This window comes from Trichoderma gamsii (genome assembly GCF_001481775.2).
Source record: "Trichoderma gamsii strain T6085 chromosome Unknown Scaffold_9.2, whole genome shotgun sequence".
Taxonomy (NCBI): Eukaryota; Fungi; Ascomycota; class Sordariomycetes; order Hypocreales; family Hypocreaceae; genus Trichoderma; species Trichoderma gamsii.
The window spans coordinates 754,250-777,722 of NW_020171346.1; the positions used below are offsets into that span (position 1 = coordinate 754,250).

Genomic DNA, 23,473 nt, shown 5'->3' on the forward strand with positions numbered 1-23,473 from the left:
ACGCTTATGCCGCGATGGTTTGGACACTGAAATATCGAACGAGAGATGCAATTTACTTTAGGAGGGAGAAGACCGCATTGTAGCAGTCACCTTCTCTCCCAACTCTAAGCTTCTTGCCTCAGCTCATTGGGATTCTCACCTGGATTCAAGCAGCGCAAACTCATGTATTAATGTCTGGTGTATTGCGACGAGTCGCAAGCTGAGAAGCTGCTGTACTAAATGTCCCCGTTTGTTGTAAGAAAAGCTTGCATTCTCTTCCAATAACGAGTTGATAGTACCAACAACGAATGGGCCGTGTCACTGGCAATTCCAATCAACCTCAGATTTCGAGAATGAGATGTCGGCTTCGTATATGCAGAGCGATTCATGCACTGATTGTTCCTTTGATATGGCTTTCTGTGCAGTATCAGATGACTTCAGCAACACTATTAGCATCTGGCAGTTAGACTCCAGCGACAACAATTCGGATGCTCTCAAAAAGAATGGTACTTCTACACGCAGCTTTAATTGTGTCGTTGTCTCGCCTGACTCGTCAGTCGTCGCTTCGAGCGCTTTTGGCACGGTAGTCACCCTATGGCGGACGGATACGGGTCAACGTTGTCAAACATTGAGAGGCCACAATGGTCAAGTTACTGCTATAACGTTCTCACACGATCCTTCAATCATCATAACGAGCGACAAAAAGAGAACTGTGCGTTTCTGGCAGACTGCCACCGGGAAATGTACAAAGGTTTTGTCAATGCTGGAATTCAACAGCCATCATTATTTCAACAGACGGCCCAGACTTTTCCCACAAATAGCAGTATCTGCTGATTTGGGGATTCTTGTTTGTGGCACTAATGCAGAGATGCTTGTTTTGCGGAAAAACAACAACAAAGTGTATACGTGCGTTGCGCAATATCCCGCTCCCGTTCCCGAGATGATGCATCACATAATGTGCATCGAACACCCTGCAGTCATATTTAATTCAGTATTCGTGAGTTGGAAGTCGCTTTACTCTAAGCCCGTTCGGCACCGCAAGTCTGAATGGGAGCACTGGCAAATAGACACGGACCAGTCTATGAAACTACATGTCGGCAATCGATATCATTCAATTTTCTACCAAGAGAAGAAAAATGGGTTTATCATTCTCATACAGAGCAATTGGGGACAAAAGTCGGCCAACGGTGACTTTGCCTGGATCACTCGAAATGAAGAGCGGCTGATATGGATACCCAAGCAATTTCGTCCACGCCTTGAACGGCATTGGAATTCTTTGGGGTCTATACTAGCAATTGGAATGGACGCCAACACTATGATCATTATCAATTTCTCTAGGTAGCTAGACACCGTTGCTTGGAAAGATGGCGAAGTGGAAAGCTTGAAAAGGAAGAGGAGAGACTCAAGTTTAAGTATTACGCAGAGGAACTGTCTCAAGAGTTTGAGAATGTCTAACTCGCATAGAGGAGCATTTGTTTTATTCAGCACACAGTTTTTTTTCTAGCATTCCGTTCCCGGCTTAACGAAACATGTAGTCCAGACTTGGAGAGAGTTGAATCGAATATATTCTTCTACCGATTTAAGATAAATTATGTACCAGATAAAATTAAAGCAGTAGAAGTAGAAATAGTAAAACACGGCCGTAGATTAGCAACCTTAGCCGTGGCTGGGTTATTGGATAACGAAAATGGTAGACTGGATAATCATTTCTCCAACTGCGGTGCTTTAGCTTTGAATCAATGGTCACGCAAAAGTTCATACACGACCTCTGCGCGAAGCCTCTTTCCCTTTTGCTTGCGACCTTTTCTGTTAATATTTTGTTGCTCATTCAACTTTTGCTACCAATTACAGGAGATCTTTCCTTCTGAGTACCCTACTGCGCTTACTGCAAGTAGAGAAATCGCTACTATGCCTTTGCCTTAAATGGCTGACGATTATTTGACTGTTTGCAAAACCACAGTTGTGAATACCGCATCAACACGGCCACTTTGATTCTGCCACTGTAGTCGCTCCTAGGGATGAGTGCTCTTGAGAATTCTAGATAACTCTCGGATGTCACCTATATCAGTAAGCGAATGCTACTCATGGCACATTTCTGGTCCTTGATATTCTTGTCATCTTTAGGGCTAGCCGCTATCCGAACCCATATTCACATGTCGAACAAACAGTCTTCAAGGGTCTTTTCTTTTTTCGACTTTAACACAAACCGGTGCCTCCAAGTCACTGTGACTCGAGAAGCCATCTTTCTCTCATCTAAAATTGACTGCTAAAGTGCTGCTTCGCTTCGCGGTATGACTCAACGAACAGGCACTTTTGTAGAGCTGAAGCCCGATTAGGTAAGGGCCGAGGCGCGCTCCTCTATGTCACTCCAACACTTAAGCATAAAATAAAGATAAAAAGCACTATTTCCGCCATGGTTTGCGCTTTCAATCACTAGTTCTACGCTGCTGTATTGCTCTTACAAGAGGAGACGTCACCATGGACGGAATCGTTGATTCCGACTTGGATCAGACTTTCGAGATTGTAGAGCGAGATACGGTGCCCGCGCCTCCATCACAGCAAAGCGACTCGTACAAAAAACGCCTGTCTACTCTACTGAAATGGCTCCAACCAACCGACTTTCTCTCTCCGGGAAGCGAATTCATGAAGCATTTACACTCATATGTGCCTGGAACTGGTGATTGGACTCACAAATCGCCCGTCTTTCGCACCTGGGCCAACTTAGATTCTAATACCGACTCTAGATCTGGTAATGATAACAATAGTGGCTCATGTCTCCACGTCCGCGGATTAGCTGGCACTGGAAAATCAGTATTTTCGGCTTCCACAGTGCGCCAATTGCAAGAGTCTGGCAGCATTGTGCTGTTTTTCTTCTTTCGTCAGATTGTCGAAAAGAACCACAGCGCCAACTACCTCATACGTGACTTTGCCGCGCAGCTGCTTCCCCATTGCCCTGCCTTGGTGACCACATTGACCACTATATCAAAAGATCATGCAGTCAGCGGTAGCGAAAACAGCCTAGTATGGCCTGCTCTTGTTGAGGCGCTCACCACGGGCATCACAAAGAGTGTGTACTGCGTGGTGGATGCTTTAGATGAGATGGACGATGGAGATTTTGAGGGCATGACTCATCGTCTCGTTGAGCTGGGCACCGCTGCACCTGGCAGAATCAGGGTTATGATGACGAGCAGGCCATTGCCAAAGATTGAACAGGCGTTGAGCAACTCTGGAATAGTGAAGCTGAAGCTTGATCCTACCCTCCTTTACCCAGACGTGGCGCGTTATGTCGACGCCAGGATGGCCACGCTGGACCCTCCATTAAGCCACGAAAAGAATGAAATGGTAAAGCAGACTATCTGTGAGCGAGCCAAGGGGCTCTTTCTTCATGCCAGACTCGTTGCAGATAACTTGGCTGAAGGCTTGCGGGACAGGCACATCACCGAAGAGACTCTGCCGGACAGCCTGGACCGCCTCCCAATAACGCTTCAAGAGGTGTATGAGGGCATGTTGAAAGAGCATGCCCATCGCAGCGGAGTCACAGCAGAGCAACAAGCCAAAGTCCTCATGTGCGTAACGCATGCGAGTCGACCCTTGCGGTTAATTGAGCTTGGATCGCTGCTCTCCAACATGCTGCACATCAGTCTCGGACAAGGAAAGGACTTGGTACGGCAGAGTTGCGGTAGATTATTGGAACTCCTAGAAGATGAGAGCGTGAGTGTCATTCACCATTCCTTTACTGAGTTTCTGCACGATGCCACGAGAAAGACGAACGCCGACGCTTTCCCCGTTCTTGATGACACAACCTCGCATGAGATGCTATGCGTGCTTTTGTTGGAGTTTCTCGACGGTTGTCCGCATTTCGATGTTACTCTCGATGACTATAGAGAGGCAAATTACGACAATCACACGTGGGGAAGAAAAGAGAGAAAAAGAAGAGACGATCTCGTCAACGACTTGCGAGTAACACACCCCCTGGTATCATACGCTGCTGAAAATCTCGCCTTTCACCTCAACAAGGCATCGGCACAGCCACTCGCAGTCAAAGAAGCCCTGACTCGCTATCTATGCCCCGGAAAGCCAGCATTTGAAACAATGATACTGATGAATTGGAGAGGGCGACTATCTGCCTCTTTCAACGTTTTCCACCTTGCCACTGCTGTGCGGCCCCCTCTCGCCATGCCACTGAGGGTAGTCGAGATATTTGCGGCCACAGAACCAACACTTCTTGACGCTCATGATTCAGACGGCCGTACTCCTTTGTCTTATGCTGCCGAGAATGGTCATAACGACATTTCCCAGTTTCTGCTTGCTAAAGGCGCAAATGCACAGTCGGGCGGTAGTCAAGGTCGAACGCCTCTGCACTGGGCGGCGTTGAAGGGGCATCCGAGAATCGTTCGACTTTTACTGGCTGCGGGTGTCGACCCACTGATTAAAACATTTCCGGTTCTTGAAGAATATGATTCTTATGATGAGTACTTTAAGAGGTATTCAGAGGAGGAAGCCGAGAGTCAGAGAGAGACCGCCTTGTCGTTTGCGTTCAGGGGCGATAACCCCGGGGTTATCCAAGCATTCATGCCCTTCATTCCGCCAGCTGAAGTCAATAAATGCTTCCATCAGGTCGACAACGTGGAAAATATCGAGGCCATCCTAAACACGGGCAAAGTCGATATCGAATGTTTCCGGGATGGGAAAACAAGGCTGTTTAGAGCAGCTGAGCGCCACAGTCTGGACTTGATCAAGCTGTTACTCAAGCACGGGGCTGATCCGAATAGAAGAAGTGCCCGCGAGAGTATATATACCTATGGAGAAATATCCCTGCAAGCAGACAACGAACAAGGACCAACGCCTCTTCATGCGTTTTGCTCTCCCGACGACAGATGCGTTCTCATGAAGGGGGACGTGAACAAGGCGGAAGAATGCGTCCGAGTTCTTGTCACGGCTGGAGCAAAAGTCAATGCCACAATGAGAGGGGAGCGCTCTGTCAATGGCCACAATTTGACGCCTCTCCATCTCGCTGTGCTCAAGACTGATACAACATTTGGATATTGGGGCTCATTGGACAAGTCTGAGGAGATTCTGACCCGCGCGCTGCTTTTGCAGGGAGCCGATCCCAACGCCCGTACAGATACAGGAGAGACACCCATGCATCTCGCCAACCCAGAGAAGCCTCAGCTGCTTGATTTGCTTGTTGAATTTGGGGCAGATATAAACGCCGTGAATGAGATGGGAAGAACGCCGTTGCTCGAGATCATCAAGAAAATGGGCCATTTCTTCGCTTCATTCTCTCTTTTCAAATTAAAAGCAGACGCCTTGACATTCCAAAAATTCCTCGATCTCGGGGCTGATGTGCACGCTACAGACAACAATGGAGATAACGTGTTCCATCACATCATGCATAGCATCGAGTTCTTTTCTGATGCAAAGTTTTTCCCCTTTATTCAGCAGCTTTTGAACTCTGGCGTGGATTTAAATCAACGGAACCGAAAAGGCCATCCGCCCGTGTGGAAGTATAGGCAATGCGATCGTACAGACGGTGGCAATCATATGGACAATGACGAGGAGCTTCTTCGAATACTCGTCGACGCGGGCATGGATTTAAGCATACGTGATTTGAAGAAAGGCACGACAATTCTGGGAGTGGTCGGTGGTAGATTCAAAGAGAACAACATTATGCAGATGTTTATCCGCCTAGGGGCTCAATTGTCCACCGAAGATGACGCAAGTCTGTTACATGATGCAACGAAAGGTTACAAAAAGGACGCTGACTGGTTTCGCTACATGATATCGATTGGCACAAAGCCAGATGTCCTCGGTCCTGGAGGGGACACGCTCATTCACTCGGTTCTTCGCTCAGCTGGAGATGAAAGTAAATTCATTGACATCATACAAGTTCTGGTTGAGGCTGGTGTCTCACCACTCACCACGAATGAAAAAGGAGAAACGGCATTGCATGTGGTGAGAAGTACAAAAATCTTGGAGCGTGTGCTTAAAAGCCCCTTATTCAAGGAGTTGGACTTCAACCAGCAGGACGCGAACGGCTTCACCCCCTTACACCACGCCGTATCTCTTGGAGAGATATCTGTAAAGGCTCTTCTTTGTGCTGGAGCTGATCCAACCATTCTCGCTGCCGTTGATCTCTCCCCGCTACATGTCGCCTGCCGGGAGGGTGCTGCTTCCATCGTCAGCCTCCTCCTTTCAGACTACCGAAGTCGAGGCGTGCTTGAGAAATACGTCAATCTTCTAGGCGAGGGCATGGCACCACTGCACTACGCCTGTCGTTCTGGTCGGCCTGAGAGTGTCTGGGAGCTGCTCCGGAGTGGCGCAGATCCCTGGTTGTTGGATGTGGACGGCCTTATGCCGCTCCATTCCCTGGCCGAGTTTGATGACGTGGAAGATATATGGCGCCGGCGTCGAATACAAGCAGCGGATATTATCACCATGTTGCAGCAAGCTGGGGTTGATTTGAACGTCGAAGTAGTTGTTGAAAATGACGACGGGAAGACCAAGACTGTAACCCCTATGGATAAGGCCGTGGAGGAAAAGTGCTGGGATATGGTGCGTGCGCTTCTTACACGCGGCGCCAAGGCTCGGGACAGCCAGCTACAGTCTCCAGATTTCATCTTGGCTACAGATAGACCCAAAACGGCCGAAAAAGCTCGCGATGTCTCATCTGCATTGCCCAGTCCGCAGCATGGCACCTTGTTGCGAGGGCGATGGTCAGTCCTCTATGCAAAGCACCGTCCTCTGAGCGAAGAGAAGCTATACTACTTGGCAGACGGACAGGCCATATTGGATATACAGGCTAAGGTGGGTGATGAGGGGCATAGACTTGACCAACTCGATCCCTTAAAGTATGCTCTGGATGACGGGGACTATGACAGTATCAAAGAGTACGCAATACTGGGTGGTGATGTGCTTGCTCTGGACGGTTCTGAGGACAATACTCTCCTCCACCTCCTCGTTGAGGGGGGACATGCAGACCTACTCGAGTATTTTACCGACAAAGTGCATCTTTTTGAAGCTCAAGGCTGGGTCCAGACAGATGAAGAAAACTGCGGCACGCTTCTTGGCACAGCCTGCGAGCGTGACCTCCCATCTTTACACATCATAAAGCTGCTCGTCGAGAAGATTGGTGTTGATGTCAATGCTGTCTACAACCGACGAGGATACTGCTACAAGATTCGAGGAGGCACCGCATTGCACATTCTCGCAAGCGGCAGTCGCTTTTGGCAGATTGAGGCGCTCGAGTATCTTCTCTCAAAAGGAGCCAACATAGAAGCGCTCAACAAAGACGGAATGACGCCGCTGCTGGCGGCCCTGGACCAAAGTTGGCCTGATGGTCACTGGCGAGAGGAGACGGTAAAGGTTCTGCTGAGACATGGAGCGGATGTGAATGCAACTGTGCGTGAGACGGAGGAATCGCGTGGATACACCAGTGGCCTCTCGGCGTTGGACTTGTCGGATAGGGGTGAGTTGACAAGGTTGTTGATTGAGAACGGAGCAGATACTAGACCTGTGCCGGGACTCATATCCCGCATGGTGGTGAAATGGCACGACCCTTTACAGATTGGAGTGCTTCTAGAAGCTGGACTGGATCCGAACGAGTTGCCAATGCCTAAAACAGAGAAGGAAGACGTGCGTTATGCACTACACGAAGCATGCCGTCCGGAAACAACAGCTGGTACCTACATGTACTCAGAGGCCGAAGTCCGTTCGCGAAAGGCAGCAATTACAGGATTGCTGCTCTCTTCTGGCGCGGATCCATTCGCAACGTATCCCGACGGAAGATGTCTGCTGCATAGTATCATCGAAGACCAGGGTCAACTGGACAACGTCCTCCCTCAACTCTCACAAAAGGATATCGACCGCAAAGAGAGCCAGCATGGACGCTCGCTTTTGACAGTAGCTTGCGTTCCGACTGTCCGTGTGGGACCACCAACTTACAGCAGAGAACCGCCGTGTCCGAGTATCATGTCTAATTCTGTCCTTGGTTTGTTGAAAAAAGGGGCTGACGCTCTTGCTGTCGATGATGAAGGACGAACACCTTTACATTGGATCTGCACTCTTCCTGGAAACTTCGATGAAGAACAACAGAAGGCTTTCCTCACGCTGATCGAACACGGCCCAGCCGCTGTTCATATGGCCGACAAGCAAGGCCGCAAGCCTCTCCACTTAGCACTGGCGGCGTATTCCGATCGCAGCCAAGAGTCTCTCTTTGCCATCAAGCATCTTATATCCGCAGGCGCTAATGTGAGCGAACCGGATCCCGTAACAAGCAACTCGATACTACACCAACTCGCGCCTCGTCTTGTCGGTCATGCCGAAAGGGCTGCTGAAGCCACCAAACTCTTCCGCGAGCTTTCTTCTAGTCTCGATATAAACGCCCGTAACAACTTGGGCGAAACTCCCGTCATGAGTTTCGCAGCTGCTGGATGGGAAGGCACACGCGACCCAACTAGAAAAGTCTCTCATCCCAGATATGCCATTGCCAACGACATCAATCATGCAACAGCCCTAAGTATCTTTGTCGATCTAGGAGCCGACCTAATGGCTGTGGATGCAAGAGGACAGACGTTGCTGCATATCACAGCAAGGCGAGACTTTCCAATCGATGGCTCGGATTGGGATCAACGTGATGATGTTATCAGTGCATTTGAGAAGTTGATGGAACTGGGTGTCGATCCGCGGAGAGAGGATGTTGAGCTGAGGACGGCGATTGATGTTGCTGTTGCGAGGAATGTACGTGGTATTATCAAGTTGTTTAGGCAGAAGGTTGAGAAGAAGGTGGAAGAGAGCGATAGTTGAGAGAGATTGGTAGTTATAAGTAGAAATAGCTTTAATGATGTGGATTGGGAGATCTTCGCATGTAAATAGTTTATTGGTAGACAGCTATCACCTGATGGTAACCTTTTTCGACTTAACTAAATGAAAGGAAAGGAGAGAAAAGAAAAATATCACTCAACACCCTAATTTCGTTATCCAGCATCCCAGCCGTGACTTGATTGAGCAATCAGCCACTTACAGTTTGGTATACCTTGCCTATCCAAACATCGTGTACTGTATACGTACTTGCTTTGGAATAGCGGAAGCGAAGGAGTACGAATTGAACTAATTGAGAAACAATAAAGCGGTAGACAGAAATGTCGGTTAGACAATCCAAGCTGCAAGTCTCTAACTCACAGGGGAGTTACCTATCTTTTTGTCCGCTATTGTGCCCAGATGTATACTTGAAGACGGTTATAGCTACGTGGAATTGAGAAGTATAACAATCACATCAAATCCTGTTAAGCAGTTGATAAATAGCAACCTTTATGAGTAGCTTCTACAGTGTAACCTAGTATCTCAACTATATTGCTGTACCATGTACAAAACATCATCTCTGTCCTATGCCTGCAAAGTTCTACCCACCCGAGCCGTCTCTAGTGCCCAATGAACTGTTCTTCTAACCATTTATGCTTTCCTTCTACAACCAATGATGCATGTGCTCAAGCTATCTGGCTGTTAGACGAGCCAAGCTCAAGCTCATGCTCAAGGTTGGATGAAGCGTTTGTACTTCGAAGTTTATCCCAGTACAGTTTCAGTTTGGGAAGAGCCAAAAAGAGTGCAAGAAAAAAAGCAAGACCTCCGAAAATGGCGGAAATCATTTCATAGTTCATGGTGGAGGGACTGGTGCTACTGTCGAGGTGTTGGGTGTTTGCCGTGTCTGCCAAGCGTTCTGGAATATGGTGAATATGCGTGACATTCTGCAGTTGTGAATCAGATAAAAAGTCTTCAATGGCGCATAAGGCCCGTGACCAGAAGACCAGTTGGTTCGATATGTCTCTTACCATTCTATATATTATGATTATAAATATGGCTGGTAGGTAACAGATGAAGCGGTGTTTGCAAGCCGATGCGACTGATGACGGGATCTGGGTCTTGAAAAAGTGAAGAGGGCATTACCAGCTTATATACCTAGATGGTCTGGCGTTAGCCAGTTGATGAGGGACGCTCCATGACGGCCAAGTTCTCCGGCACTTCTCTGAGGATCTTTCTCTGAGGATCTTTTTTGCTTAGCTTGCCATGCAAGGCAGAATCTATGTCAAGCCCTGCATGAAAGAAGCAGTTTTGACGGGGCTTAATGAGCTGTTTTCCCCATTTGGAGGGAGAGATGGCTTCCAGTAGAACCGGAGACCCCCCAACGGTGCTACTAGTTGTTGAACCACGGTAATAGGACGTGAAATCATCGGCTTTGTACCCACATGGTCGTGATCCTAGAGTGCATTCGCGTCTTCCACCACTCCATTACGTTCTAGGCCTGTTAGTTGTCAGGCTCGATTCAGCTGATGGGCTTATCACACCCTGTAACAGAAGGAATAGCAATATACGCATGATTTGCTGGTCTATAGGAACATGCCTGCGTTAATCCCCGCCTCTTACCGATCTTTATACGAAACGGAACCCCAGTCGTATTACAGCACTCCAGTTATAGCCCAGCAAAGCAGTTAGTCTATACATGAAAGGATTCAATTGTTGTATGCGCCAAGGAGTAGCGGCGGCAAGACGTTCTATGGCTGGGTACTGATTTACAGAACCGGGCCGCTGGATGACTTTTCTCTCAAGATCGAAAACGCCAAAATAATATATGCGATGTCGCTTCATCGACACTACCAAGCGTCAACTTTGATGAAACCCAACGAAATACTTTTGCGAACCTTTCTTAAAAAAAAAAACATCGCATCTTAAGGCACCTATGTATGAATAGATGTACGCTTGCTTCCAGCAGTCGAATTTCAAGGCGTGTTTATTTACACATCCAAAATTTCTGTAGTTAGATAGACGCCAAAAAACACTACCCTCTTAGTCGGGCAAGAATTTATTTATTCATAGGTACACGCCAAGTTTTCGAAAAACACTACCCATCAAGTGGTCTTATTCTTTCCAAGCACAGGATTGAGGGGCGTGTTTATTTACGCATCCAAAATTTCTGTAGTTAGATAGACGCCGAAAAAACACTACCCTCCAAGTGGGGCAAGAATTTTATTCATAAGTACACACCCAGTTTTCGGAGAACACTACCCATCAAGTCGTCTTATTCTTTCCAAGGACAGGATTGAGGGGCGTGTTTTTTTTTCCTATTGATGCTGACTAACTGGGTAAGCAACACACTTGCGGGGAAAGAAAAGACATGGTAGTCCTATCAGGTGCTATAGAAGAAGAGTCCAGTTTGAAAGATTATTAGCATTTGAATCAATGTCCAATTTATCAAATTTGAGCTTGGTTCAAATTGTTAGCGGCTCAGGTTTCTCTCACTGTTGGTGTTTATTAACTCAGCATTAAAGAGGACGCAAGGTTTATGCGAAGTTTAGCACGACAGCTTTTCAGCAGTCGCAATGTGAGGGATCACGAAATATGGCCATCGCGAGCGAAACCAAAGCAAGGTGAACAAACACAACAACTAAAAGGGTTGAGGCTCAAAGAGAAGCAGAAAGTGATACGACCGAAAAGTTTGATGATGATGAAGAGAAGAACTAAACTTTCTGCTGAGTGACAAGCAGAGGAGGGAACAACTGCTACAATAGTGGGGTCGCGAGACAAGCCGCCCGCAGCACTCTATACATTTACGTATGACTGTCGACTTTTGATGACCAATGAGCTTAAGCAAGAAGCTTAGATTCATGCGAAACTACGACCACGTGAAAACCTTTCTTCCCGTCATCAGGTACAACGTATGCCTGCGAAACAGATGAGATGCCATTTACATAAGAGTATTTATACTAGCCACGAGAAAATATGCTGCATATGAGTCTTAAGATACAAGAAGCGGGCAAATAGCGCATTGGTTTGAGTTTGAAGATGTAAGGAAGAGTGTCAATCCTTCAAAATTACTCATTCAAACATTTAGAACATTTGTATAGTACTTTTGGAATCGGAAAGAGAAGTAGTGTGAATTGAGCCAAAGAGATGATCTTTGTGGATGCAAACATAGAACCGCCCTTTTTGTAATAACTTACGATAGATGCCTTGTCATAAGAGATATTACTTGGTGCAGTGTCATCGGCTCAATCATTTGTTTGTTTAAATATAGAAAAAGTCGGTGTTACACCATGGCGAATGTAAAGTAATGGGGTATATTTGCAGCCATTTATACAGCTTCTCTTCTGAGCTTTCCATCCATTGCCGTCTATACCAAAGCTTACAAGCTCCTATTCGATCCCGATTCCCCTCGTTCTATATGCACCTATCCATTTTCCGTTCCTTCACACGTACAGACCAAGTTATAACAATAGGACTAAGCTTTAGCATTAGTCCAAAAATACTAAAAGTGTTTTTGTATTTCCAAGAAGCAGGAGAAATATGATGAAAATTTCGAATGCCGCTGCCAACTGGGTATTCATAGCTCCTTCTGCGGAGCCAGACGGCTTCCTGGGCGAGCAAACATCGGACTGCTGGGACGACTAGACGTCGAAGCCACGCCCTTGGCATCAAATGGATCGATGGCGCCAAGATGTTTTGAGGGCCCTAAGCGAGGGGTGCCTATAGGCGTAAGAAGACTTTCGATAGCAGGCTTTTCGAATGTGGCTACTCGAATGGCCGGTGGTCGAGCGCGAGAGGGGCTTTCTTCCGTTATACTATACATGTATGTTGCGAGTAGCACCAGCATCGTTCCTAGAAGAAACTGCATTATTCGTTAGCAAATCTGTGAGCCCTCGTTAAAGGGACATACTCACGGTAAAAGTGACTTCAAACTCAAAAACCCATACACTGACGAGAAAGCTCAATATGATGCTGATGCTCGTAGCAAAGTTTTTGACGATATTATCCGCATCCCTAATCACCAAGCTGGCCAATAAGCCGCCTGCCGCCTGCAAAATGACTGTCGCCCACACAATAGTGTTGTAGCCTTCAAAAAAGCCATGCTCGCGGATACCAGCTCCATCCTGCCACATGACGCCACCAAAAAGAGCAGCAATCATGGAGTAAAAACTCAGCTGCAGGTTTCGTATCCACACACTAGCCTGGGAGGAGTTTTCCTTGAGTATCTTCTCAAAGTAGACTCCAGTAAGACCGGAGACTGCCGCGGCGATGAGCACTGCAGTCACACCGACGGAGTAATTCATGGGGGGTTCGAGAGAGTGAAGATCGTAGTCAATGCCTTCATAGGTGGCAGAACGGCGCGTGAGATGCGCCGGCGCGTCGTCGGGAATGGCGTGGCCGAGCTCGTGGCGAGATCGAGGGAAGAAGTGGTCGGGCATGCCGTGGAGGAGAAGCGAATCGGCGCTGGGCACATTGGTGGTAGTGGATGAGCCGGGAAGAGAGACGACTGAGACGCCGAGAGTGAGAACAATGAGAGCGAGCCAGCGCTTGAAGCCGAGTGGCCGACTTAGGAGGTAGACGCTGAAAAGCGCAGTGGTGAGGATCTAGTTGTCGTTAGACATGACAAGAGCTTATTCAAGCTGTCATTGTTCCTTACCTTTAGCTGATACAAGACCTGGAAATGCACGGCATCCAGGTTCTCGATAGCCACATACTGCAGGATATTCTGCAGCGTGTAAAACACCCCGGGTATAATCAGCTTCCACCCATCGATCGAAAACATGGCATTGTAGATCTGCTCAAAGAGCACCGTCGCAGGCGTGCTGGGCGCCAGCGTCTTGGACGCCTCGTACAGGCACAGCGTCAGGGAAACGGCCAGCTTGATAACTTCGTGGAGGAAGACGGCGGTCGAGGGAAAGTATCGATGGTCGCCGACGGGAGGCATGATGCGGCTGTAGTGCATGATGAGGATGAAAGCCGAGTTTTGGACCGTGAGCTGCGAGACTCCGTTAGCAAGAAGAGATACGAGAGGAATTGAGCAGTTCTCACGCACCAGAATCAGCGAAATGGGCTTTCCAGAGCTCCCAGCCCGGATGGCCGAGCCTCCGCTGTCGAGCACCGCCATGGCGGGCAGATTTGAAGCGAGAAACCAAAGAGAAGTGATGGGTGCCAATTGCTTCTTTGGCGGATCGATGTGCTGAGCTTGTGGAAGAAGTATAAAGCAGCAGTTCAACCTGTAGCCAAGAGTAGCAAAAAGAGCGAAAGATCAAGAGGAATGAAGAGGCTGGTGGTGATTGCTTCGATCGGCTGTCCACGCGACACACCCCTCAGCTCGAATTCGATGACGCCAAGCTGGAGCTGACAGGAGCTTGAAAGAAAAAGCCACTGGGCAGCCCTAGGCGGAGAGTCGGGGCCGAAAGAAAGCTTGGCTCTGCTAGCGGGTGCTAAACCAACTAGAGCTGTCTAGTACTACAAGTAACACCAATTGCTCGCAGAGGCATTCAAGCAACGCCAACCAAGAAGACAAGAAAAGCAGAAAAGAAGCTATTACAATGGAAAAGTCTCTTCACTCATAACCACATTCATATATTCGTTTCCAAAACCTCTCCTGTCTTCCGTCCCTGTGCCTGGATGCGACGCATAACCCCCCTGAAGCCCCCCTGTAGCTCCAGCAGCCCACAGCGAAACAACCCACAGTGACGCACACCCACCAACACCAAAATCCACTGCACAGCGCCAGGACCCCAGATCTGCGGGGCAAGCTTTATACGGGCCTGGCCCTTTTTTGTTCCATTTCGGGTTATCGCTTTGCTTTCATGTTGATTTACATATTCGGATCTTGCTTGTTCGCTACTATGACCTCTTGACCCCAATTAACAATGCATGGATAAGAACACAGTAGTAAGGCAATGTGATTCGTAGTAAGCTGCAGCAATGGAAATGACCTGCTTTGCCAGAGTCTCACATGCGCCGGGACTTGTTTAGCTTGTTTCTTTTGGTGGCGTGTGTCACACATGTGGCGCCAGCTGAGACCCTGAAAGAGCGAATCTAAGGAGAGAGATATGCTTGAAGAAAATGAGAGGGAGTAGAAATGAAGAAAACAATTCAATTCATGCCTACAATTTCAACAATTACCATAGATTGCAACATCTTGTACAGACAATGCCGTAGAGCATTCGGACCTTACCGTTGTTGTCATTGTTGTCGTTGTTGTCGATGGCCATACCCATGTGCCTTTGTGTGACATCATCAGTAGCTGCTTCAGCAGTGAGACAGAAATGTTTCAAAACAACTCTCGCAGCCAACATATCATCTAAAATCGGCAGAACCAGTGAAAGAGAAGCAAGATAAAAATATCGACTGTATTTCCGGGTATATGTTTCCCTAGGTCGCCACCCCCCTGCATACACGACCGGACCAGCCTGTCACACAAAGAAAACAAAAAGATTCAAATTCCAAACTCCAAGCCCCTGTTCCCTGCTTATGACCAAATTCCCATATGCCGTTTGCCTTCCATGACCAAATCGTTTCATCGACATCGTAGTCGTCATCTCGCCAAAAAAAAAAGAGAGCCCAAAAGATCGTTGCTTAACTCATCGAAAAATTCCTCTCGTCAATCACAGTATGACCAGACTGCAAGCTAGGGATAGCATCCTGTCTGCTAAGATCGCGAGCCATCAGGTCCCAAAGCGCAAAGCGCTCGGCCATGTTCTCGTCAGGGTTCCTCTCTTGCTCCCGGAAGCTATCCCGCCGCTGCGGTCCAACCATCCGGCTCTTTCCTCTGAGGTTGAATCCCAAGTTGAGTTCGTAACCCCTCGCTTTCGGTCTTTGCGTGTATTCCGGGAGGCTTGGTCGGTGTGCATGTCGTGCATCTCTCCTGCGGTAATTCCACACGCTCTTTTGGGGAAGAAACATGCTGGCACTCATGGTAGGCACAGCCATGTCTCGCAGTGGTCGGCTGTAAAAGTCGCCTATGGCATCCAAATGGTTGAACAAGTCTTGGTGGCTCTTGCTTCGGAAGAACGATAACGACCCAATGTCAAACGTTGGCGATATTCCTTCTAACCCTGTCTTGTACATGTTGCTCAGCTGTGATGCAAATGCCTCGGATGCTGATCCTGTGTCTTCGCTATCACTCAAGTTATTGCCCTGTCGCCAGTCAGTATTAACAAAGCCAAGACGACCGAGACTGCCCCGGATCATCGAGCTGATCAAGTCAATCCACGTTATGGCGGCGTCACCAGGAGTATCGAGACTGTCATCTTCGTTCGTCGGCCTATTGGGTGCGTGGTGGACGTCGTGGCCGCCCAAGAACCAGGACACATCCGCATCTGCGTGCAACAGATCAGGATGTTGGTCGATGAAAGATTTCACTGGCTGCGCATGACTTCGCATCTCGTTCTTGTCCAGTGAAGCCTCGTTAAAGCCGTAAGCAATCTCGTGGTCTCTCATAAAGCGGAAGACATCAAATGTGATGTCGTGAGTAAACTGCGCCTGCTCTCGATGATGAGCACAGATAGCACGGCACTGCAGAAAGGGGGTAATGGTTCAGGTCCAAGGTCACTTACGCCAGGTTCAATTCTCCAAAACCAGTCATAGTCTCTGAGTCGCTTTTCGCTGGCAAACGGACCCGAGTTCCAACGCGAAGTTTGACCAAGGAATGACGTCGACTGGTCAACTTTGGAGGCGTGATCGCCATCAGTTGCATCTCTTGGCATCGCATCGCAGGCAGACGATGGCTTGGCATATTGTGACGAAGCCAAGTTATGCTCAGAGATGACTTCGTAAATGCAGATGGCGCCGGTTGCGTTTGACGTTTGACGCCTGAATTCTTCGCTCAGAGGCTGGATGCTGAAGAAGACCCAGTGATAGTGGTATCGGTGGTTGAATGTCTCTTCGAGCTGCGACATGGAGGACAGGACAGCGGGTAGATCACGCTCGTGGGCGAGTGAGACGAAAGCTGCTTTGGGTCGTTGATCAGCAGCAGTAGAAATGGCGAGGCCATGCACGAACGATGACAGTTGGATCAACAGAAAGATCCAAGCCATGAATGACATAGTCCAACGATGTGAAGCGTTTAACGTGCCGCGTTGCTTTGCCATGATGAGCCTCGAAACGACGAGAATGGAAGAGAGGCAACAAACTCGATAGCTGCGACGGAAGATGGGAGATGGAAGAAGCGAGCTGTTCGGCCGTTGTGTGTGTCACGGCGATGTGATGGGAAGCGGGCTGGGGAGAATGAATAGGGTAATACGAGATAGAAGGGAAGAAGAGAAAAGGAGAAAAGGTAACAAGAATTCAAGAATTCGCAAGAAGTGAAAGAGAAGTGTGGCGAAGTGAAAGTGAGCGACAGGCTGGTCTGGTGATGATCCAAGGAGCGGAAGTCAGAAAGTCGAAAACAACGAATGAAGAAGGGCGAAGAGACGAAGAAGAGAAGAGAAGAGAAGAGAAAAGGGACGAAGTTCAAGTAGCAGGCGGCAGAATATAGAACCGGTGAAGCGCTGGAGTTGGCAGCTGGAGGAGGAAGGCAGTATGGCTGCCAGCTGGCGGCGGTTATGGCATGTGATAGTGAACATCATGGGCTACTATAGCAGCAAAAACGTTATTTCGTTACAAAACGAATCTTTTGATAGTATCATGAATGCAATTGTGAATACAGAGAGCTCATACTCATACAGTTCTACCAAAGATGCAAGAATCAAGATATCAGGGCAGATCAGCGTTCATCCTCTACTCTTCGTCCATAGCCAGCACCTCAATGCATCAACATTAAATAGACATATACAACCCAACAATCCATCAGCAGAGATTGCCGTACCGCAGCATTCATAAGGGATATAAAGGCATAGACGTGCAGCGCTCGCACCAAAAACATTAGAGGCCAATGCTTTCTCTCCCCTTTCCTCCAAAAATAAAATAAAATAAAAATAGAATCGCCTAAAATAGCTTATATCCATTTCCCTTATCCCCCCAGCGCCAGACTATTCCAGTATTTTCAACACACACATAAATAGAGAGACATTTAAACCCATCCGCCCTCTCCCCTCGGAACCTTTTTCTACCTTTAATCTTAGGTACAAGTTCTTTCACGCACAAGTGCCAAATCCAATTAAACAAACACAACGATGCTTGATATATGTGCGTGCCGCCATGCCACGCTCATTGCTGTTATTCCCTCTTCTCCTTTATGTTTCATGTAGATAGTTGGTTCTATGCCTCCACGTCCATGGAGTCGACGTCTGCGGAGACGTTGTCCAGGTTCAAGTCTATGAGTCTTGCGTATTGGGCCGTGACACGTTGTAACTCGCGGAATTTGCCTAATCATCATTGTTAGTTTGTGGTCAAAGGAGAGAAAAGACTGGAAGTGTCATACCGAGGATAAGAACTACTCCCTTTAAGAGTTCTTTTCGATCCCATCCGCATAGCTGCTCATCCGAGCTGTACCACCCACGACTGACCGTCTTCTCAGACTCCTTCTCTTCAAGAACGCCACCCAGCAAGCTGTTGAGAAGCTCCTCTACTTTACCCCTAGCCCCTTCAGCACCCAGGCGCTTGGCGTACATGAAAAGGTATAGCCTGAACTCGTCGCTTGCTCCCAGTTGCAGGGCACCAGCAATCCGATTCTCCAGATGGGCGATGCTGACGCTGCTTTCCAGCCCCTCGGATCCAGACTTTTGCATGACCGTCTTGATAATGCGCTGTAAAGCATATGCTCTCCCCTTGAGAAGGAACTCGTTGGTCGTGTGTCGTTCCAGGAAGGGAATGATCCCGGAAGATACGGTAGCGGCATGGCTGCCCTTGTCCTTGTCTTCTTTGGAGTTGGGCCCAACAGCTGTGGACTGAAGGGCGGAGATGGATGAGTCGTTCGAGTTCCAGTATTGTGAGCCGACAGCCCACCATGCCTCGCTCAGTCGCTGCCAGGTATACATGTCCCGGGCATAAAAATAGCCATCGCCGTTAGTGAGGGTTACGATAATATGGCCGGTGGAATTGAGGTGAGCAGACGTTACACCGGGGCCAGGCGTGGCTGAATGCTGGTTTAATGATGTCGTGGCAATGTCAAGGATAGGGCCGACAGATACGGGCGGGTGAGGGGATGATTGAGTCTTGAGGTCCCAAACATGGACCAGTCCCACCGCTGTAATAGCCATCAGCCAGTAATCTCTGCATTCGAGAATGACGGGCTGGGACTCTAAGATGATGGGATTTAAAAGGCGCCTGCCGGCGGGCGTCCAGACGTGCAGTGAGCCGTCCTCGCAAGCTACAGCCCAGAAATATTTGCTTGCAGTCACCAGGATGACGGCTCGAGGCATGAATTCTTGCCATACCAAGACCCCTCTCTTCGTTACAAGAACGTGGGCTGGATCACGCGGGTTAGGGTCGTTTTTGGCCTCTAGGATGATGTTCTCAGGGAGCTTTGATGCGTCGTCTAGTGATGCCGCATCCGGTTGAAGAATGCCTCGCTCGAGTGGTCGCAGGATGTGAGATCGTATCTTGGGAACTGCAAGGCGGACTTGAGCGTAAGAAATAGAAGGGTTCAGAACAGCCGGACGCAGAAATTCTGGGGTTGGAACAACGCCGTGCTCGACGGGCACCAGTGCCGCATACTCTAGACCGTCAGCTCCATTGGTTACAACGGCTGTAGGGCCACCCGCTGTCCGCTTGGCCACAGGCTCTTCGTCATCGTCCATGTCAGCGTTATTGACACGGCGCTTGTTTCCAAGCAACATGGCAACAATGCCTCCCTTTGGTAATCCGTCAAAAGGCTTGCTAAGATCCAATATCGTCTGTGGAGCGTCGTTTTGTGTGTTCTTTGTCGTCGTTGACCCAACAAGTTGGCTTTGAGGGAGAGAAGACTGTCCTGTCCCAGACGATGAAACCAGCAGCGGCGCCACTCGTTTTCTTCCATCTTTTCCGACTGTCACTCGGGACTTTAATTCGCGGACCCGATCAGCCGTCTTGTCCGCCGCCTCTTCTGGCTGTTCACCCTTATCCTTGTCCTTTTCCTTTTCTTTATCTCTGTCAGAGTCTGCGTTTCCATTGGTAGCCAACTTGTCAGTAACCGGTGTAGAAGATTCAGCTTTACTCCCCTGGGTGGCTGGAGTAGACTCCTTTGCTGATTCAGGCTGGAAGTCGCCCATAAGAGCGCCCATTCTTGACTGCACCGCTCTTGATTCGCCGGCCTTACTGTGCTCTTCCAGCATCAGCCCATCCACATCTTCAGCAATGCCCATGCCCTTCCGAGAGCCACCGTATTTCTGTAGTGCCTTGGCGTTCTCCTCTTGCTGGGCCACCCATCCCAGCTCGCCCTCGTCAAATTTGGCCACAACCACGCTGCCGTCTAAGCTGGATGCAAACAGGGTCTGGCCATCTGGCGTCCAGGCCAAGTCAGAAATGGATTTGCCTGCCAGGTCCTGAAGAACGACCACAGGCCGGGAAGTGTTGGTGTTCCAAATACTAAGAGTCTTATCCTGGCCTGCAGATGCTATAACAGTAACCAGCTGTCCCCCATGACCATTTGCCGCCCCGTTCTGTCCAGGCTTGACCGTGTGGAAAAGTCGTGGCGAGAACATGCACACCTCAGTTGGCGCCTCGTGCCCAATTAAGTTGATCTCGCTGTCCCATCTCGTCCGCTCGATAATGGCGACAGAGCTAACTGGCCCATTCACCGCATTGGCGGCTGCTATGTGGTTGCCGTCAGGAGACCAGGAGCACCGGCGGAAATATGTGGTCAAGGGAGAGCTCTTAAAGGGGGAGCTGATGGTCGCATCGAGGACAAAATTGTTAATCATGTCGTGCTGCGTCGCATTCGGCGCGGGAGGGGTGAAGCGGAAGATTTTGATGGTTCGGTCGTCGCTGGCCGTGGCGAAGAACTTGTTGGCCGGGTCAAACGTGATGCCCTTGACGTGGCTCTGGTGCGCGGGGATCGACTTGAGCTTCTCAAACGTGTGGCCCGACCAAACGACGACCTTGGAGTCGAGCCCGACAGACACCAGCAGCGACGAATCGTAGGACCAGGCCAGGTCTTGGACGTCGTTCTCGTGGCCGATCAGGCGCTTGTACGTCTTCCAATTCTCGACGGGCGGCGGGTCGTTGGTGCCAAAGGTGGGCGCGGGCGGCCCCTTGTCCAGATGGTAGACGCAGATGAGCTTATCGTCGGCGCCGCTGGCGAGATACCGGCCATTGGGCGAGAAGCGCACCGAGTGGATGGTGCCGAGATGGTGGCTCATGTGGCAGAGCTGGCGAGGCTTCTTGTAGCTCTCGTCGTCGGCGTGATAGACGGCCTCTGTCGACCAGATGCGCACATGGCCGTCGCCGCCCGCCGTGGCTATTCGCTTGCCATCGGGCGAGACGTGGCAGCTGTAGACCTCGAAATCCTTCTGCTCGCCGCTATGGCTAAGCCACGAGGGCTTGATGATGCGCATGTCGAGGGGAGCGCGCGGTCATCCAGGTGATGATGGCAGAGATGAGTTTCGGCCCTAAATTCGTAGTCTCGGTTTAATGCGATTCGAGGGATGCTGCGATTGGAGGTTGAATGGCTCAGTATTTTGAATTGACTGTGGTTTAGCCCAGCTCTGCTGGAGCCGAGAAGGACGCGAAGGCGCGTTTTCGCAGCTAGGCTGTTTGGCACCAGATGCTACAAGTTCCAATGGAAGCGGTGCTAAGAATGATTGGCAACCGGAACAAGTTTATTGCGGGGCTCTGCTTCTTACGCTTCAAAGTCCTCAGCTGGCGATGCCTTGGACGGAAATGACATCATGCAGTGAACATACAATGCAGGGTCTTGTGTATGAATCGTAAGATATCAAATGTGTACATTAACATGATTATGGACTAAATAACAGATGGTCAAACAAACAAACACCAAAACCCAAGGCTATTTTTCCCTCCAGACGCCGCAATTCGAATAAAGTACAAGTATACATAGTAGATACGTATTCGGCATCATTGGCGTGAATCATTCGTATAACTCTCAAGTCGCATTCATCAAACCCTCACCGTGGAAGGTTTATTCATCAGTCTGTCGACGCCCTCTGGCTCAGGAATGGTTTCTGCAGTGCTGCTTGCGTCAAGCTGGAAAGGCCGGTGGCTGTCGGGCTCACTGCTTTGATCAAGCGATTCCATTGTCTCAGTCGTTCCGGTAGTGCTTGTAGACCCAACTCTGGCAGAGCCTTGACACTCCACTGGATCCAGCTCCAGATCCGAATTGTATCTCAAAATGGATCCTGCCACTCCCTTGGCAACGTATTTTTTGATGATCTCGGCAAGCTCGTCGTCCAGCGTCTCAATGTCGCGCACCAGCGATCCCAGCGCGTGCCATCCGACCACGTTCTTGGCTGCGTTGTTCCAGGTGCTGGCTGCGGCGCATACGCAGTTCATCTCAAATTCGAGGACTTTGCGATATAGCTTCAGCAGGCGTTCCCTCACTCCGGCTTGCTCTCTGTTGAAATCGGCGTCACTCTTCCATCCGCTGGCGAGCATCAGCTCTGATAAGTGCATGTACCACGGGATGCGTCCAATGACATGCACCGCACCGCGCTTCATGCCGTCAATCTGCATTGTCGGGCCAAGTAGAAGCTGCCAAATTTAATTAGTTTCAGCAATACACATATACAGACACATAACAAAGAATCTTACCGGTGTCAGAATAGTAATGCCAGACCAGGCCACGGCGGTGGAGGGATAGTCGGCCCAGACAGACTTGATTATCCTCTTGGACATCTTGACCAAGACTCGAGCATAGTTGTCTATCGGGCAATTGGCGCCACGACACTTGCGCAGTCCCGATTCGGTAATTCTGATCAATTGCTTCAGTCTTTCGTCATCTGAGCGCGGGAGTGTCTGGTTGATCCCGCCAATGGACTGATGCGGCAGTTCCTGGCACAGGATGGATTCGTAGACCGTCACTAGACCAGCAGACCTCAAGTTGTCGCGTATGGAGTTGTAGGCGGCGGTCCAGAGCTCGAGGGAGATTTGCGTGTGTCGTCCATATCCCTTTGGCATGGCGAAGCTGGCGGATGGTGACGGCCCTCTGTAGGTGCCCAGCCATTCAGGCGTGGCGACGCCGCTGCCAGCATCTGAGTCGTCGGGATTTGACGTGTGCGCATGGGAGCTGTGATGGAGAAGCCGGCCGACCAGCTTCCTGAGGCGGCCGGTGTCAGCGTCGGTGGTCTTTGTCATTTGGCTGACTCGATGATGTGTGCGTGTAGTATGTTTTCAATGTTGGTTCGCAGACAATGTAGGCGCATGTAGAAATATTGGTTTTACTGTTGCACCCTCGCGAGGCAGAACCATGGCGAAGATGTAGATTCAGGCAGGCATACCTCCATGGAAAACGCCGGGTGGGCGATGGCGCATTGATATCCCAATTTTTTAATAGCAAAATGGCCACAACAAGCTTCGGGCTACCGGCAGGTCGGCTCGCAGTGACGTCTGGTGGTGCGCCAGCCCACATCAGCTCCGGCTCAGGGCCGGTTCACAGCCGGTTCGGGCTTCGGCCATCGGGATAAGCACCGCGGCTGAAGCCTTTGAGGCGTCAAAAATGATGGCATCATGCTTTCCGGTTCCGACGAGCGTGGCTTGCAGCTCCAGGCGCCCAATTACTTTCACCCCCAGATTCCGGGAGAGATGGTGGGCTGCTATTGCTGGAGAGATCTCCGCGGCTGGGTCTGCCATGTGTCCCGGGATGGGCGTGGAT

The 23,473-nt window shown here is 49.6% G+C and overlaps 4 protein-coding genes across 4 annotated transcripts; 1 reads left to right on the top strand and 3 right to left on the bottom strand.

The window, feature by feature from the left end:
• Window positions 1-2,457: 2,457 nt before the first annotated feature.
• Window positions 2,458-8,784, top strand: TGAM01_v203516 (hypothetical protein; the record flags this gene model as incomplete). The annotated part of the gene is made up of 1 exon (XM_024549220.1): window positions 2,458-8,784. One exon carries the CDS (start codon window positions 2,458-2,460, stop codon window positions 8,782-8,784), a length of 6,327 nt encoding a protein of 2,108 aa, XP_024406058.1.
• A 3,568-nt stretch (window positions 8,785-12,352) lies between these two features.
• Window positions 12,353-13,900, bottom strand: TGAM01_v203517 (hypothetical protein; the record flags this gene model as incomplete). Its single annotated transcript, XM_024549221.1, has 3 exons — window positions 12,353-12,637; window positions 12,690-13,379; window positions 13,433-13,900. The coding sequence occupies 3 exons, from the start codon at window positions 13,898-13,900 to the stop codon at window positions 12,353-12,355; spliced, it is 1,443 nt and encodes a 480-aa protein (XP_024406059.1).
• Window positions 13,901-17,985: 4,085 nt separating this feature from the next.
• Window positions 17,986-21,200, bottom strand: TGAM01_v203518 (protein HIR1; the record flags this gene model as incomplete). The annotated part of the gene is made up of 2 exons (XM_018801155.1): window positions 17,986-18,092; window positions 18,149-21,200. The coding sequence occupies 2 exons, from the start codon at window positions 21,198-21,200 to the stop codon at window positions 17,986-17,988; spliced, it is 3,159 nt and encodes a 1,052-aa protein (XP_018665426.1).
• A 562-nt stretch (window positions 21,201-21,762) lies between these two features.
• Window positions 21,763-22,956, bottom strand: TGAM01_v203519 (hypothetical protein; the record flags this gene model as incomplete). The annotated part of the gene is made up of 2 exons (XM_018801154.1): window positions 21,763-22,353; window positions 22,414-22,956. The coding sequence occupies 2 exons, from the start codon at window positions 22,954-22,956 to the stop codon at window positions 21,763-21,765; spliced, it is 1,134 nt and encodes a 377-aa protein (XP_018665425.1).
• Between the last annotated feature and the right edge of the window lie 517 nt (window positions 22,957-23,473).